Source organism: Gavialis gangeticus, unplaced genomic scaffold (genome assembly GCF_001723915.1).
Source record: "Gavialis gangeticus isolate Ggan-Ray unplaced genomic scaffold, GavGan_comp1, whole genome shotgun sequence".
NCBI lineage: Eukaryota > Metazoa > Chordata > Crocodylia > Gavialidae > Gavialis > Gavialis gangeticus.
Window position 1 is genome coordinate 13,997,844 of NW_017729006.1, and position 17,774 is coordinate 14,015,617.

Below are 17,774 nucleotides of genomic sequence, written 5' to 3' on the forward strand. Positions count from 1 at the left end.
GGACTGACATGCTATTCTTTTATATATTATCTTTAGCTAGTATCTACAGTGGGTGAGGATGATATACTGGCCTGTTACTTTTGATTTCATGGATTTACTTTTTTCATCTGATGACCATGATTTAAACTTTTTGATTGAGGTTTATTGCCCTCTACAAAGATTGATAAAATATTTATGCTAGATTGTTGGGTGCATGGTATCCTACACAGGTGCAGTTAGCAGGTCTTCTATTCTTATTAATATGTGCCTGAAATAGTGAGTGTGCACACGAATAAGATTGGTATTTTTCTAAATACCAGAAGCTTTCCTGCACATCTTTCATGTGAAAGTGACTAGAAAATATTTGTCTCTTAAATCCTGAAATAAGTAAGCTTAGTAAAGGGAACACTTGTTTGAAGATGGGCATGAAAAAGCAGCCTATTCTAATTACCAAACAACACCTGAACTGCAGTGACAGCAACCCGTTGTTTTAGGATGTTAGCATCCTGATTTTCTGTAATCTAGTAGTTGAGTAAAGTAAGCATGCTTATGATGGTTAGGTTAATCTCAGTGGGGATACCTAGTGAGAAAAGTTACTTGTTCCAGAACACCTGACCCTTACTCCATATACAACAGTCATCCATTTTTTTCAAACAAATTTCCTTGAATCACATTATCCTATTAGAAAATTTCTAGTTGTGTATACTAACTTTTATCTTGGAAAGCACAGCTGTAAAAAATACTATTCTTGTTAGTAATTACATTTTAATGACTTCAGTTTTCAAAGATAAACTTATTTTTCCCTTGTTTTCTTAAAGTTTTGGCCTTAGCTTCTGGCCCTGAGCTGGGACAGCTGACCTTTTTGGGGCTGGTGGGCATAATTGATCCTCCAAGGACTGGTGTAAAAGAAGCTGTTACTACACTTATCACCTCAGGAGTAGCAATAAAAATGGTTACTGGAGATTCACAGGAGACTGCGGTTGCCATTGGTATGAATTAGACCACTTCCTTTCATTTTGACATGTTTCATGGGGATGTCTTACAACGTGTTACTCTAAGATGAAATATTGTGGTGGTGGTTAAAAATCTGAAGTAAGGTTTGTGATGCCTATTTGGCATGTACCGTTTGCATAGGATTCTTATGTTACATAATGTAAGCTGAAAAGCTGTAGTTTTAAAGAACTTTGTAAATTTAAATAATAGTTGTTGTTGTGTTGTTTCCCTCCCCCCAGGTTCTACCTAAGATTTGAATATATTTGAAAGAAACTGGTTTCGTCCTTTTATTTTCCTCTTTCAGCAGTAATTTGTATCAAGATAGTTTCACTGTTTCACTTGTAATTAGTTTCCCCTGTGTGTATATGCCTCTCACTGTTGAAACTCACATGGGGGCATGTATCCTATTACAAATTATTTCCAGCTTCCCTTTTACATGCGACTGGATTTCAAGTTAAGTATTTTAAAACTATATTAATGCCTTACTCCTTACCCAAGTCAAGTACAGGAGGTGGCACGTAGTAAAAGGGTCATTCCTTGTTCTATGGGATGGTTAGGAAACTTGGCAAAGGAAGTTGAAAAAGAAAGAACAGTATGATGTTTGTGCATGCTGTTTTTGTGCAGAGGTAAAACATCCTTTTGTTAACCTGTTCTCCTTTTTCTGTCTGTTTGCTCATTTCCTGTTTCTCTTTTAAACTCTAAACTCTCTAGGGCATGGATTATCATTTGCTATATGTTTGTACAGCACCTAACACAGTGGGGCACTGACCTATTTGAGGCCTCTAAGTGTTAAACTTTTAAAGCAAATAAATCTACTCAGAGTAAGTTTCATGGCACACCTTTTATTTCTTGAGAGTTTGGGTAATTATTCCAGTCAACTGATTTGAATAATGCCTATGAAATTACTGCTGTCAAAAATGGTACATTTGAAAAATGGCAGAATAGAATAGGTGTACAAAATAACCTTGTATTTCCTAGAGTGTTGGAAAAAAATAGTAGGTTATTTACATCATTGTAATTTATTGATATAATTTATGTGTATACATCTCTTTCCAGCTAGTCGTCTTGGATTATATTCCAAAAATTCACAGGCAGTTTCGGGAGAAGAAATAGATGCTTTAGATATTCAGCAGCTTTCACAAATAGCACCAAAGGTTAGTTGAAAAAAATACGGATTGTTTTAATGTAATAGAGGCATCATAGGTGGGGAAAAAAATCCTATTAATGGAGAGCTAAAAAGTAATTTCTAAGAAACTGACAAGATTTTAAAGAAATGGATGAAGCAGTAAATTATTAACAGTCAGAGCTTTTAGCATAGAAATACAGATATTATGCCATATAAGAGCGATTGTCCACTTCAGTTAATGAGATTTTATATCCATCTTAATTTTTCAGACTTTTATTCTTACTAATATAACTTTGGAACTCTTTTTAAAAAATTTCATATTTTTTTTTAAAGATTTTTTTGTTGAGTCTTGGTAATCTTTAACCTTAGATACCCATTGTTTAAACTTTACACCAGTAAACAGTTTTACACTGTTTGAACAGTTTCCTCTTTGTTTTTTCAGTTGGCTCTCTCACCTTTTTGTGTAATGTTCTCTAGTTCTTGTATCATGGGAGAGTGTGAATAAAGGTGCCTGATTTTACCTCTTTGATACCATTCATTATTTTGTGTACCATGGTAATGATCAGACCATAGCTTCCAAACTACAAGTGGCTCTTCAAGTTTCACCTTAGGGGCTTCCGTGGTGGCTGACAAACAAAGCTAGCAAGCAGAATGGGAGAGGGTAAGCATGAAGAATGGTACTGATTTAGTGTACTCAGTAAACTTTTAGTTTTCAGTGGATCACCCAGTCTGAATGACCAAAAGTTTATGGCATGACTATGTATACCTGACTTGAGATGCAAGTAAGAGATGCTATAAAAGAAACTGATAGTATAACTTAGGGGTCTGAATAATGTGAAATATTGTAGAGGCTAATGCTAATTATTGAATAGTATCGGTGAGTAGGAGGTTATATACAGATGCCATAATCTTGAAGTGACAACTTGTAGGTCTGTCCTGCTACCATGCCTACAGAAAAATAGGTTTGGGCATGAAGTGCTGAAAGCTAGTCCAGAATTTTGTTGGAAGTTGCATGGAAAGCAAATAATTGACCATATAAAAGGCAGTCAAGGAAAGAATATTTAAAAGAAGCTTAATCATGCTGAGCAAAATCTTTACTAGTTGTCATAAAAGTTTTGACATGAAAGTAAAAATTCGTAGTAAATGTGGTACATAAGAATGGGAATGGTTTCATAGGATCAACTTAACCGCCACCTTATATAAATATTGCCATCAAGGTGAACAGTAAGAAGTTCTGAACTTAGGAGTTTAAAATCAGAACTTCTCAAAAAATGCAAATTCTACAGATTGTCTTAAATTTTAAAATGAGAATCACAGTACAGTAGTATTATCCTTTTTAAGACTTTTGAATATTGAATAAAATATAAGTAACAGTAATCCAATGTCATGTTTCTTACCAAAAAATCGTTGATGCTTATGCTCCAAATGAAATAAGATTGTAGCTTTGTTTTGGTTTTGAGAATATTTTTTATATCCTCTAATTTTATTGTATCCATTTCACATCTTAATTTATCAAGGTTTCATTACCCTTTCCATATATTTTTAACAGGTTGCAGTGTTTTACAGAGCCAGTCCCAGACATAAATTGAAAATCATAAAGGTATGTTTCTCTAGAACAGTGATGCTCATCCAGGGTGCCACAACACCTTGGGGTGCCTTGAGATCTTCTCAAGGGTGTTGTAGGGTGCCATGCAATGCTAGCACTGTTAGGTGTGCAAATGTGATGCACAAGATAAGCCCAGAGATTTCAAATAGGAATCCATAGTGTTAAAATCATGCTGATCTGCTCTGGTCCTTCTGAGTTCTTTGCAACAGAAGAATTTCTCTCTTATTTTTCTGTAGTCAACAACTGAGTGAAAAGTAAGAGCTGGCATTTCTGTGAGGGATGCTTTGAGCATAAAAAGGTTGAGAACTGCTGCTCTGGAAGTAAAACTGCGGGACAATATTAGTAGACACTTGTTTTATAGTAGTGGTTAATAATAATTGCTTAATTTCATCTGGACAACACAAATTTAGTAACATGAAGTATATTTGGTTGTAAAGAACATTGTTTTCAACTATGGAAAAAATTCACTATTAGAAACCTTTATGCAGTAAGGATAGAGTACTATAACTGGTTAGAAAAATAACACTTTCTCAGTTGCCAGAGGATCAGTTGTGATTCTGTCGCATTGCAGTTGAACTGACTAGAAACTTATGAGAATCCATATTTCTGCTGCTCCTCAGAAGAGACTAAGACATGAATTTCAAGGTACTTCTGAAATAATGCTTCAATTCTGAAGCTAAGAAAAGAAGCTGAAAGCGAAGGATCTCTGCAAAATAGACTCATTTTTCAATATAGCCATTTGCACAATTGGAAAAGCAACAAGAATGAGGAAATCAGGTGGTAAAAAAACAGAATGTAATAGAACAAGTCTGGGGGAGGGGGAGTGTTAAAATAGAAACACTTGTTTTTTTGCATTTTATTTGCCCTAGCAAGTCTTTTTGACTTTTTTTGAAACACCGTTTCTGCCTATGTTGCATTCTGTACAAACCCAAGTTTTCACGTAAGGTGTGATGTGATTAAAGTTGTGAGGTTTAATTGTTACTCTTAGGGATAAATCATAATTAGATTTCCAAATCCAACTCTTTTGGAACAAACTTACATCCCATATAGTGGTATGGACCAGACCATATTGAACTGACTTAACTTTTTTCCTTTTTCTATAGTCCCTGCAAAATAATGGTGCAGTAGTTGCTATGACAGGAGATGGAGTGAATGATGCTGTAGCCCTGAAGGCTGCAGATATTGGCGTAGCAATGGGGCAGACTGGAACAGATGTCTGTAAGGAAGCAGCCGATATGATCCTGGTGGATGATGATTTTCAGACAATAATGTAAGTTTAATGTCTGCAAATATTTGCATGCTGAAAAAAAAATCCAACCCAAAAAAAGCCTTATCTTGAACTACAAGTGAAAGATGACTTTTTTTACCTTTATGAGTTCCTGAACAAATAAAAAGAAACAGCATCTTTAGAGCTCATGGCCTGGTATTGCATTCTCAAACATCAGAATGCTTGTTCTTTTTATTATTTTCAGAAACTTGGGTTTTTTTCCCTTCTGATCAGGTTACCTTGCATTAGCAATTGAGTGGCTTGTCAGCAAGAGTAAACATACAATGGAGAGTTGTATAACACTTAACTACTTCTGTTCTTATGTGCACACCAAATATTAAAAGAAACTATTTAAGTCTTGGGTGTTGCTTATGCTAGACTATTAACATTTGGTACTGTTGCTGTCACCACCACTAGTTGTGTTTACTGCTAGTGTAGATGGCGTATCAGTTTAAGTATAATGTTTCTGGTTGGCATTATTACTACCACAAATGGGGCTGTAGGGGTTAAAAACAGGATTGAAGTTCAGATAGCTGGGACACAAGAAACCACTACTTTTCAGGAGCAAAAATCTCATTGTAAAATGTAATTGATCTATAACTTTAAAATCTTTGGTTGTGGGTTACTGTTAATTGTTTTGTGGTTAATAATTCTAATATTATAAAAGCCTAAGTTTGCATTGTTTTATTCATGCTCTGATTGGCTGACAAACAGCCAATCAGACTGTGAGCAACCATTTAAACAGGAGCTAGTGGTGCGGTGGAGTGCTGCCATAATGGTGGGGGGAAGTGTCACGGGTGCAAATGAGATGAAAACGTCTTTCAAGGATCGGTTAATTCTGCCTGTAGAGTGATATCATTTTTAATTATGGCCCCTTAATTTAAAAGTCAAATTATAGCAGAGCTGGAATAAGAAACTTTTCATGATTGATAGAAAAGCTGGATAAGTGTGACTGTAACTGCCTGAGTGGATAAAGACCCCTGTAACGTTTTGTGAAATTTACGTACAATGCAATAAATGTCTGTTTTGTAAGTTATTTTTTCACTGTGTTTTACAATGTTATCATGCTTGATTCATAGCACCCTCATTTCCCTTGCTTTTATTTTTTAATTCCAGGTCTGCAATTGAAGAGGGTAAAGGGATTTATAATAACATAAAAAATTTTGTTAGGTTTCAACTGAGCACGTAAGTTTGCAATACCATTACCTTAAAAGCTTTCAGTTACTTTGTAAATGAGTTGAATTTCATAAAACACTATACAGAAGAATACACAATGAACAGTAGTATAGATTCCACAAAGATTGGTGATGCACTAGATTAGATTATGAACGTTTTCTAAATATTAGTTTAATTGTACTCAGTAGAACTTATGTTGTCATTTAAAGCAGTGTAGTAATAATCAATCCTCTAACTTTCTGACAACCCCCTTTGTTAATATGGAAAAGGTCAAGATTTGATCAGGCTAGCGGGGGAATGGCCACCCCTAGGTTAGTGGAACTATACCCTTTGGCACCAGGGCCATTTTTTTTCTCTCCCCTGCCAAGAGCCCAACCCATGTGAAGGGTGAGGGAGCTCCACCTCCCCTTTTGATCCACACTCCAGTCTGATGGGTGAGGGAGTTTCTTCTTGCCAGCTTCCTTACCCTATATATAAGCAGTACTGATCAAAGCAACAGTTGCTTTTGGTGTTGACCTTTCTTGTCTTTGGGAGGCCTTTTTTTTTTTTTTCAGAAAAAGGCCAACTTTCTTGTGTGTTGCATTAATCACCAAAATTATTTTCATATTTTAAACCCACCTGTCAAGATGAATCTGCTAAATCAGGGATGCTCAACCTGCGGCACAAGTCACATCAGGGCAGGCTGTTTGTCATATGACAGATTAGGGAGGGGACATACTGTATAGTGGCAGGTAGGGCAGAAAGCAGAATAGTAGACTGGGTAGGGAGCATAGGGGAGGGAGCAGAAAGAGCAGCAAATTGGGTAGGGAAAGGGGGTCAAAATGGTACTTGGAAAGGGTGATGGGCTAAATTGTGGCAATCCTGTCAAAAATGTCAATCCTCATTGTGCTAAATGATCCCCAGGCTTTACCTTCTTATGAGTTAAGGTTACTTTTAGTTCTGATTTAAAAACTATTTAAACTTAACGCATCTGATCTTCAACACTTGAAGTGTTGTTTTAACTGATCTTCAGGAAATAGCCATACTGACAATAATGAAATGGCTTTTCTTAACAGGAGTATAGCTGCATTGACTTTAATCTCACTGGCTACATTAATGAACTTTCCTAATCCTCTCAATGCTATGCAGATTTTATGGATAAATATTATCATGGATGGACCACCAGCTCAAAGGTAAAATTTATTTTCACCTCCAGATAAGGATCTGTAGCCCGTTCTAGCAAAATAAAGAATGCCATGATTAGGGGAGATGGACTTTTTGTGCGTGTGTAATCTATAAAGTATCTAAACTTGTATAAAAGAAAGTGATATTTTAATTGGTATATCCTAAGACTAGAGTGCATATTTTACCTGTGTAACTTTGTCTATCATATTGTTTGTGTTAGAGTTGTATTGTTGCCCCTTCTTTTCAATGCATGTCTAATGAAGGTAGGGGCAATGTGGACACTTTTAAACTAGTGTCTACAGTATATTGATGAAACTAAGTTTTATATCCTTTCTCTCAAACCCAGCTTTTGTTTCAGTTCTTTCTCAATGTCTGGCTGAGAGTAACCAAGATAAAAATGAACTGGCAATAAGTTAAAAACTGATAAAACTAAAAAATACTCTTCCCAGCCAGAAAGGGTTTAGAATAATTATTTTAAAAAAATCATACTTTTCATGCCCCACCACTATGCATCATTTTATTTTGTTCTGATTCTTGATTTCAAATTTGTTTTACCTAATACACTATCAGAGGTTCTGAAAATCCTGGTAGCAATGCCATAATTCTCTCTGACTCTTAATCTAGGAGTAGAATCCCATATGAGTAAATGCATTACTCCAAAGAAAATGGATTTTGTTATTAAAGCTTCCCACTCAAAACAGTTGTGCCCACTTCTGTTTCTTCTGCCTTTTAGTCAACAGGATGTGGGCCCTCTTCCCCTTACTTAACTGCCTCAGGCTGTACCAAGGCAATGTCTAGACTGTGGGGATAGATTTTACCAAACAGAAGCAAGGATGTTATCTTTCCACTGTAACTGGTGTTCAGTGGTTTTCTCCCAAGAGTTAGGCATTGCATTTCCATAGTTACCAACTGAGCCTGGTGGTGGAAGGCATCTGAACTGTTTTGCCTGTTAACCATGATGTGGGCGATCAAGTGCTGGACAATTGAGTTAAACAGCAGAGGGCTTATGGCTTTAAAAGTAGCGCCTGCTAGGGGAGATTTGATTGAAATTGGTCGTTCTGGAACAGTATACTTTTGTTTTAAGTTCACTTTCTCTTTAGTAATTGATCTACATACATGGCATATGAAAAGAATATAAACCATTAGTTCAAGCTGGCTTGGAGAAATAGGATTTATTGTTTAAAAACGAACCTTTAAGCTACAACATGGATGGCTTCAATTTTTAGAAAAGATATGGTAATAGGATGTAAGAGAACTTTAACATGCATGTGATAAAAGGAAATACTTCATTATTTAAGTACTGTGCAACTGCGCAACTCAAAGTGCATAGACTTTAGACTGGGATTGCAAATACCCTTCTAAATGAGGCTTAGTCTGTAAACAGAACATGTAAACATTGTTTTCAGAAACATTTAAACACAATGGTTCTTTCTAAGTAATTTGCTGCTTCTAATTAATATGTCTTATGCGGTAATAAAATAAAAAGGCTTCTAAACTGTTTTGTTTTGATTTTTTTGTTTTTTGTTTTTTTTAAGTCTTGGAGTGGAGCCTGTGGATAAAGATGTTATTCGGAAGCCTCCGAGAAACTTAAAGGACAGCATTTTGACGAAAAACCTGATTGTTAAAATACTTGTTTCATCAGTAATTATTGTGTGTGGAACACTTTTTGTCTTCTGGAGGGAGGTACGATAAACAGATGCACAATAAAGCAGGAACAGATTCATTTACAAAAACCAAGGATTTCTTTAATTTCTACAGTTACATTGTGAATGTGCATGAACTTTTAGTTCCCAGAGGCAGTTTTACTTATGACCTAAATTATTGCAGGCTGATGAGAGAGAGGTTTGTAGAAGGTGGCTGAAAGGGAGAGCAATAGTAGTAATAGGTGTGACTTCAGGAATTCTCAAGCCCTCCTTATTTCTGCTTCTCTCAACACTTTTCAAGTATGCTTATCATTCTGAATCTGGGAAAGTGAGTTAAAAAAAATCTTAGAATTAGTGTTCTAAAATGTGTATGCATTTTCTCTTTTAATGAAGGAAGGAAGGAATTGGAACCTTTCTTTAATGCATGATATCATTCTTGTACCCTAACAATGTGCATAAATGTTTATAAAACTGGAGCTTTCAATCACAACATGAATTTTAGACCATTCATGAAATTTATAAGGACACGTGTGAGTGCTTGTTTACATAATTCACTAAATCAGATTGTGGCAAACATCTTTAAATTATTTTAGTAGATATGTTTGTTAGGGGCTTATGTATACTAAAACCATTTCATTGCTTTTTCTTATTGACAGCTAAGAGACAATGTCATAACACCTCGAGATACAACAATGACCTTCACCTGTTTTGTATTTTTTGATATGTTCAATGCTTTGAGTTCCAGATCTCAGGTATGTGGCCTGATGTTTAACACAACCACAGTGACGTTCTGGCCGTTTACATAGTAGCTATACTTTTTCTTGGTTGAAGATGTTCTCATTTCATTTCTAGGTTCCCAGCTCTTTTTGCAGACTTAATTTCTCGTGGTGTGAGAGGGCACACTTAACATGTACCAATTAACTCAAGATTTACAGGTCTAACTTGGATTTTCTTAAACTGCAAGTCAGCAGTGACTTAGTTTAGGTAACTGCTGCGTGAAATCAGAAACACTACACAAATACAGTGGATTTGTATGGGATGGCTTGGATAGGGATGATCCTGTCTGAGGCAGGGGATTGGACTAGATAACCTCTCAAGGTCCCTTCCAGCCCTACTTCTCTGTGACTACAAATCATAGGTTTACGATAACAGAAGCAAAAAACTTGATTTAAAATTAGCGTTGGCCTAGCTGTACTGTACTATGCTTTTAAAAAGTGTAATAACATTATTAAATATCAGAACAGAGTTGCATGTAGTATTCAGAAGCAAAATGTCATCATTTTGTCTTTAACATTTTTTTTAAATTCCCCAAGTCTGAGTTCTAGAAAGGTAAACGCATCTAGAAATAGACTTTTGTTTGTGTTTCATTGCAAATAAGTAAGGTACTGAGAGTCTTCAGATTTAAAATTACAGATATAATAAAATGTATTGTCTTTTCATTTCACAGACAAAATCTGTGTTTGAGATTGGACTTTGCAGTAATAAAATGTTCTGTTATGCTGTTCTTGGATCTATAATGGGGCAGTTACTGGTCATTTACTTCCCTCCACTTCAGAAGGTTTTTCAAACAGAAAGCCTGAGTGTCCTGGGTAAGAAAAGTCTTCCTTTTCTATACTGGTACTGCTCAAGCAATAATTAATTCAGGGATGGCCAACCTGCAGTACATCTGCCACGAGTGGCATGGGCAGGCTCTGTGTGGTTTGTGGCAGGTCTGAGAGGAGATGAGTGGCACAGAGGGCAGGGAGCAGAAAGGGCAGTTTAGGCATGGGAAGAGCATTGGAGTGGTGGTTGGAGAAGGCATAGGACTGATTTGTGGCTTGTCTGCCAAAAGGTTGGCTCCCACTGGATTAATCTATAAATTGGCTGACTGACGGTTGTAGAATACTTTTTAATTCATAAGTGAAATAATGGTGCAGACCCTCATTTTGTAAGTTCTGGTTAGTTCTCTTGGAGAGCAGTGATTAAATGGATATGGCGAGATGCACAAAACAAGTAGATAAGAACCATATTATACTGGAATAGGCAAAACCAAAGTACTTTACTTAAGGAGGGAATGTCAGTGTTCAAAAACCTTGTCTGGAAATTTCAGTTTGTTGTGACTGGTTAAAATGTTTCAATGGCATGATTTTGAAAGGCTGCAGTTTGCCAGTCATCACTTAAATATTTTTATTTTACTCTTATTTTTCATCCAGACTTGTTACGGCTATTTCTGCTGTTGTTTTTTGGTGTTGTTTTTTGGAGGTAAAAATAAACTATCTCCAGTAGAGTGTACTTTTCAATTTTTTTTTCTTTCCTTGATACAGTGTTGACTCCAAGAAGCTGGCTGTTGTTCAGAATAGTATCTAATTGTATTGCTTACAAGAAAATACTTTACTTTCTAGCAATAAATGTTAATAACATATTTACCTCAATCCAAGACTATTTCAAATTTAAGACAACCTCCAATAATTAGATGCTGTGTATGAAATGTTTATAAATTTGTTATAATTTATCGGAGAGCTGTCTTGAATTTGTCCCCTTGCTGCTACAGTGGGGAAAGCAGGGAGATGGGTAGTTTGGGGAACAGGAAGCCCCCACCACTTCCTTCCCCGCTTTTGGTGCCCCCCTGCCCCCTTTCTTTCAGCCTTTGCCCCCTCCCAGCCTGTTCCTTTCAGCCTCTGTCCCCTTGGCTGTACTTGCTTTCAAGCATCACTCTGGCTCCATTTCCTCCCAGGCTTGGAGCACATGCAAGCTCCAGCCCCTGCCTAGCCATACAGCAATGTCTCGGGGCTGGAGCTACCGCTGCCTCTACTGTGTGGTCAGGCAGAGTCCAGAGTTTGCATCTGCTCTGTGCCAGGAGGGAATAGAGCCAGAGCCCTGCCTAACACTAAGCAGTGGTCGGGGAGCAAAGACTTCAGTGTGGATGGGCAGGCAGCTGCTTCATCTCTGACTCTGGCTGTGACCTAGGCTTGGAGCCAGAGTTGGAGCTGTGGCAACTGCTTATAGCTTGGCCCCTACTCCTCTCCCCCTCCCTTGAATCCAAGATGAGAGACTTTTTCTCTAAGATGACTGGGGGGAAAAGTCTTGTCTTGGATTCAAGTAAATATGGCAGTTTCTACATATGCAATATGAAATGCATTTAATAGATTAATGTATCATGTCAGTCTTTAGTTATTTTGGAGTAGTAACCTGTGGACGTTAATGTTTATGTCCTGCAAAAAATTACTTTTTACATATTCTGAAGAAGCTTATCCCTAATGATTAGAAAGAAATATCTTGTCATATACTTCAGAACAAGTCATGCATGGTTTAGTTTTGACCGTCTTTCTTCAGCCTATTACCCAGAAATTAAAAACAAATCCTACTGTCTCTTCCAGATTTGTTGTTTCTTCTGGGTCTCACCTCTTCTGTGTGCATTGTGACAGAAATTATAAAGAAGGTTGAAAGAAGCAAGGAGAAGATCCAGAAACGTGGAAGTTCTTCTTCGTCCTCTTCGTTGTCTTTTCTTGATGTATGATGCATATTGCATTCTTTTGTTTGCAAACCTAGGGATTGCTGTCTAAGGATGTAGGTGAGAGCAAAACAGAACTGGAAGGATAAAGAAATCCCAAGGGCTGTTGACAAGTCCTTTTATGTTTCACTGACTAAAAATGAACGTTCGTATTTCAAGACTGTTGAGAATTTAACTTCCGGTTGTGGGAGTAATGAAAGAAATTATGCAACTTTGGTAACATTTTTCTTCAAACCTAAATTTAGTTTTGAGATTGAATGGAACTTTGTAAACTGTGTGGGGAGTTACTTTAAAGAGAGATGTCTAAGCCCAAGTCCCACCTTCTGCACTTAAGAGGTATAACTGTATAAAAACCTTACCTTAGATATAAATATTTTAGTTTTGTTTTTATTTAAAAAATATTGTATTCCTTTTCTCTAATGGTGGTGGGGCTTTGTTACTAATACAAGGATAAAATTCAATATTTCAGAGGCATTCCATTGGTTTAGAATTTGAGTCACAAGAGTGCCATATTTCAGCTACTGTATTTATTTACTTTATCCTGCAATGTGTAAGCAGCTCAAGTACCTTGTGCTACAATTTTTTGTATCCTAAGTTTTTTGCACAGGATGTGACCACTGTCGGATCACTGTTTTTTCTTTTTTTTTCTTTTTGTGATTGAAAAGCCTATACTGCAATTTGAAGTAAATGTTTGCTTTTCTTAAAATAAGTGTGGTGTCTAAGCCAATGTTTTGAACAAAACCAGCATTTTACTGAAGTATCTTGTTTGTTTTCTGGCCTCTCTGGAGAAATCAAATTCCAGTTTTCCCTCTCAACATGATAAATGATAGCACAGGGATTCTTGCTCTTGGGTACCATGAGTTTCTGATTTTTGCACCCCTTGAATGAAGCTGAACTCCATTTTCTATCTCTGCTGTTACTTAAGGAAATGTCAGAATATTTCTTTTTGCAGTCCAGCTTATAGTCAACCCAAATTATAGAGCAATTCTTGGAATAGAACATTTTACCAAATTGCCTCAATATAACCAAACTAGTGTTAATTTACAGTAATGTCTGGGCACTCTGGATAGTTCAATGGTGTTTATTTTAGATGCTTCAAATATGGAGCAAGGCTTAATGCAGTGTTAATTTGAACAGCAGTGAATAACTTAATCACATTCTTGAATTCAAGGTCTTAATTACCTTAGTTCACTACAGCTACTTTAACAATCACATGGTTTGTCCATCCCTGTACTTCAGAGGTAGGGGAATTGATTGGATATTCACTTGATTCCTTCTCCTCACCTCACCCCCAGCTCAAATAAATATAAACTATAAATTATAACTTTAAATAAAAGATGTCTGAAGAATAAACGCTAGCTAGGTAGAGAAAATAATTACTTATATCTACTATGTTAGTGTGCTGCTTTCTTTCTGGATGTAAGGAATTGTGGTTATGAGAAGTTCTAAATGATAGCATGTCCAGATCAGCGTGCATGTGCAGTTGGTAGTGCTGCAGACCTGTCCGTGGTGCTGCGAACTGCAGTGTGCATGCAGATGTTCACCATGCTAATTTGCAGCATGGGTGGGTGGTTTTGACACTGGGTGATGCCAGTGTCAAAAAACCTGTGCCAGAAAAAAGCAGGGCAATGCACATTGCAGCAGCGTATACTGCCCTAAACAGGAGCCTGGCCGGCCAGATCCATGCTCTGGCTGCTAGCCATAGGCCCGGATCGCTGCTGCTGGAGCCCCTTTGGAAAGGCTGTGGGGGCCAGCCCAGGTGATAGCCCCAAGCTCTCCTACCCTACCCAGGGCAACTTGCCATGTGCCAGAGTGTGCGTGCAGGGGTGTTCCCTGGGGACAACTAGCAACAGCACAAATATGTAGTTATCCCTGGGGAAATGCACATTCCTTCTGTTCATGGGGATGTGCCCAGTGTTCTTGTTGCAGAGCCAGGACACTTTCCTTGTCACGCAAGTGGTTTCAGGGACAAAACTGGTAGTTATAATGAAGCTTCAGGGGAAAAACGGTCCATTCATTGCCACAACCCTGAACACTATTTCTATTTTGCAAGGCTTGACTAATCTGAAGAATGAGGCAAGTAGTGTTTTTTTGGTGATATCTCTTATTGAACCAACTATATGGTCGGGAGACGCATTAGACAAGCTTTCAGGCACAAAAACCCAAGGAAGGGCACTTTGTGCTGTAAAGCTTGTCTAACGTCTCTTCCAACTATACTGTTTGTCAAATAAAGGTAACACCAAAAAATCCTTGCCTATTCTTATATTTCCTGGACTGTCACAGCCACAATATTCTAACCCTATTACAACACGTCATGATGAAGACATTCTTAAGAAGAGTAAACCCAAAGGGAAGCCAGAAGAAAAAAATTTAGATCGGGCTGAAGTTTGAATGTTTAGGAAAATGAAGGTTGTCAAAGTATCTTTAATGTATTGTGTGTATTTGAAAAAGTAACCAGAGACTACAATTGCATGTGGAAAACTTTGATGAACACTAGAAGAACAACCAATAACTGGCAATTGCCTATATATCTTAAAAGCAGGAAAAAAACAAATTCCTCTCATTGGAGGGGAGGTGGGAGGCCAGACTAAAGGAAATATACTGCTCATTCAAAACTGGAAAGTAGCCTGAATTGAGACCAAATTCCTTAACTACAGGAACCTAAATTGAAGCACTTAAAATTAGCACCCTGTTGCTCAAAAGTGAGCACCCAGAACAACCATTTAGGACCACCTGTGGAGAGACGGGAGAAGTTTTCCCTTTCCAGACTTACCAGTTTGAGATCATCTGAAGCATAAGGTGAATATCCATCCTCTTCAATTCAGGTCAAGTTCCCCCCACTCCCCTTCTCCCCCTAATTACTCAAAAGATGGTTGGAGACCTCTTCTGGATCTTAAGATGATGTAATAAATACATTCATTTTATTGATATTCTGAATAGTGATTAAGCTTCAATAACTTTTTAATGAAGGTACACAACATTCAGTTCACATGGCTTTACAGGAGGTAGGTGAATTTTGAAATGGGAAATGCAACGCTTTCCAACATCGAGTTCTTTCCTTTGTCCTGTCGGGAGTCGTATAGTGCTCACAGAATGCCTTCTGGTCATATTAGTAATCATTTTCAAAAGGCAGGACATCTGGCTGGTTCAGGACCTCCCCTCTGAATTTCAACCTGAGTGAGCCATAGGATAAAACTGGCTAAATCGTTCTGATCCCTAGGTCCTGGGATTGATGCCACTACTATAAGCAGAAAAATTTGGACAATACATCTCAAAGAGATTGAGTAACTATAAACTGTTTAAACCAAGGGTGCTGAGTCCCTGGCATATGGGTCATAGATGGCCCATTGCGCTCCCCCAAGGATCAGGAAATATAATGTGGGGGGAGCAGTGGCAATTAATACCACCACCCGTAACCCACTGCCCAAATTACAAGCCCCATGTGGTTGAACTATGGCCAGATTGGACCATTGCCATGCAGCTAGAGTGAGGTTCTGGCCCTGCCTGCCCCACGTGCTGGATCAGGGCCACCAGACAAATCTGGCCTGACAAAGGACCTGGCATTGCCATGTGGCTCATGAGGTGAAAAGGTTGGGCATCGTTGGTTTAAACAAATTCCAGTTACATACTTTGTGAAATATATGTATCATAATCCTGACAATTCATTAGTAAAGATTTGTTTGGAAAGTGATCCTGCTTACAGAAACTTCCTAACGTAAAAATATAAACATGTATCTGAATACAGACTTTGCCTACCTGACAAACCTTAGTCGCACAAGAATCTTATCAGATTCCCTAAACCTTGCTAAAGCCAAAATAACTTTGTAAGTAACTTTTTAAGATGCACAAGTAACTTTTTTCCCTTTCTCAAACCTTCAGTGAGCATGAATATTTAGTTTTCTTGGGGTTTCTTTTCATTTTTATAAACAAATAATTGAATTGTTTGGGATTTTCAGCTTTATAGGATAGTGTCTATTTTGGATATGCAAAACACCTATAAGTTATTAATTTGGTTAAAACATTTTTAAAATGCAAATTTAAACAGTACACCAGACTAGTTCCATTCAAAATTCATCAGCTTTCTAAAATGCACATCCTAATTTTATTTTAATGGTTTATTTAAGAGACATTTCTCTCTCTTTCTCTAAACCCAAAGAGCTGAGTCACGTGTGTGAAGCTCTGGCTGTCTTTTAGAACAATGCATTGAGATTATCAACATAAACTACCTAGAATCAGCTTGGCCGTACACTTCCTGGGGCCAAATCAATTTTTACATAGCCAAAAAGACTGGACTCAATAAGATCTGTGCTTGAGTGAGCATTTTGGGTTCTACTCATGAACTTAAATTAAGATGTTAATTTTGCACCTTTGTAGCTGTCAGTGGTGCAGTCCATAAAGTGCTTTGCTATTGTTAAGAAAAGAAATAGCATGCAAAATAGCACAGAAGGGTTAACTTTCTCTAAGATTGTACTTGGGTGCCATCTGCTGGTAAGTTACTGAAAAACAAGGTAGGCCTTAGGCACAGAAAGAAACTTTTTTGTAAACTTTCTATCTTGCAAGTAGTCCTTTCATAAACAGTACTACATGTCTCACTTCTTTTCAAACAGCTTAATGCAATGTTTATTTTTCAGGAATGTGGGCATCTGAAATCATCTGCAACCTGCAAGATTTAACAACTGAATTCTATGTGCAAAACATTAATTGCTAAGCCCATCTGGCTCAAGGGATACCTGTCTCCCAGTTCTATGCACAGTTCTTTATCACACGGGCTCCTTAGTGTGTTTTTTGTTTTCAGAAAAGAAAGGTAGCTTTTGGGTTTTAGTAACATCCTTGGAGTAAAATGTTTGACAAAAGACTGGTATAGGTTTACAACACAGTTCTCTCCCTGAACCTCATTTTTGCATGTTTCCAATGAATGTGATTTTGCTGACAGAACTTAAACTTCTTGAGCCCATCTGGTAAATATTTACCAAGTGTAAAAATGTGATATGTAAGCCATCAATATTACTATGTCTTACAGCTATTACTTTATAGAAATTGTTACTCTTGAAGATCAGGCTGCTTAAAAGCATGTAAAAATATATTTCATAGTTTCTAGGGTCAGAAGGGACCTGAGTAGATCATCTAGTCTGACCCCTTGCCATGGCAGGAAAGAGTACTGGGGTCAAACGACCCCAGCAAGGTGGTCATCTAACCTCCTCTTAAAAACCCCCAGGGGAGGAGCCTGCACCACTTCTCTTGGAAGTTGGTTCCAGATCCTAGCCACCCTGACCGCGAAGTAGCGCCTCCTGATATCTAGCCTAAATCTACCCTCTGCCAGCTTGTGACCG

The 17,774-nt window shown here is 37.5% G+C and overlaps 1 protein-coding gene across 2 annotated transcripts in view; it reads left to right on the forward strand.

The window, feature by feature from the left end:
• Positions 1–13,153, forward strand: part of ATP2C1 (ATPase secretory pathway Ca2+ transporting 1) — a 120,719-nt gene extending 107,566 nt beyond the window's left edge. For both annotated transcript variants that reach the window (XM_019508838.1, XM_019508839.1), the window contains exons 18-27: positions 798–968; positions 2,029–2,126; positions 3,648–3,698; positions 4,808–4,974; positions 6,088–6,156; positions 7,203–7,319; positions 8,847–8,994; positions 9,611–9,706; positions 10,402–10,543; positions 12,311–13,153. In XM_019508838.1, coding sequence (XP_019364383.1) covers positions 798–968; positions 2,029–2,126; positions 3,648–3,698; positions 4,808–4,974; positions 6,088–6,156; positions 7,203–7,319; positions 8,847–8,994; positions 9,611–9,706; positions 10,402–10,543; positions 12,311–12,450 — 1,199 coding nt within the window. In that variant the 3' untranslated portion in view covers positions 12,451–13,153. The remainder of the gene's footprint in view (positions 1–797; positions 969–2,028; positions 2,127–3,647; positions 3,699–4,807; positions 4,975–6,087; positions 6,157–7,202; positions 7,320–8,846; positions 8,995–9,610; positions 9,707–10,401; positions 10,544–12,310) is intronic.
• The last annotated feature ends 4,621 nt before the right edge of the window (positions 13,154–17,774 follow it).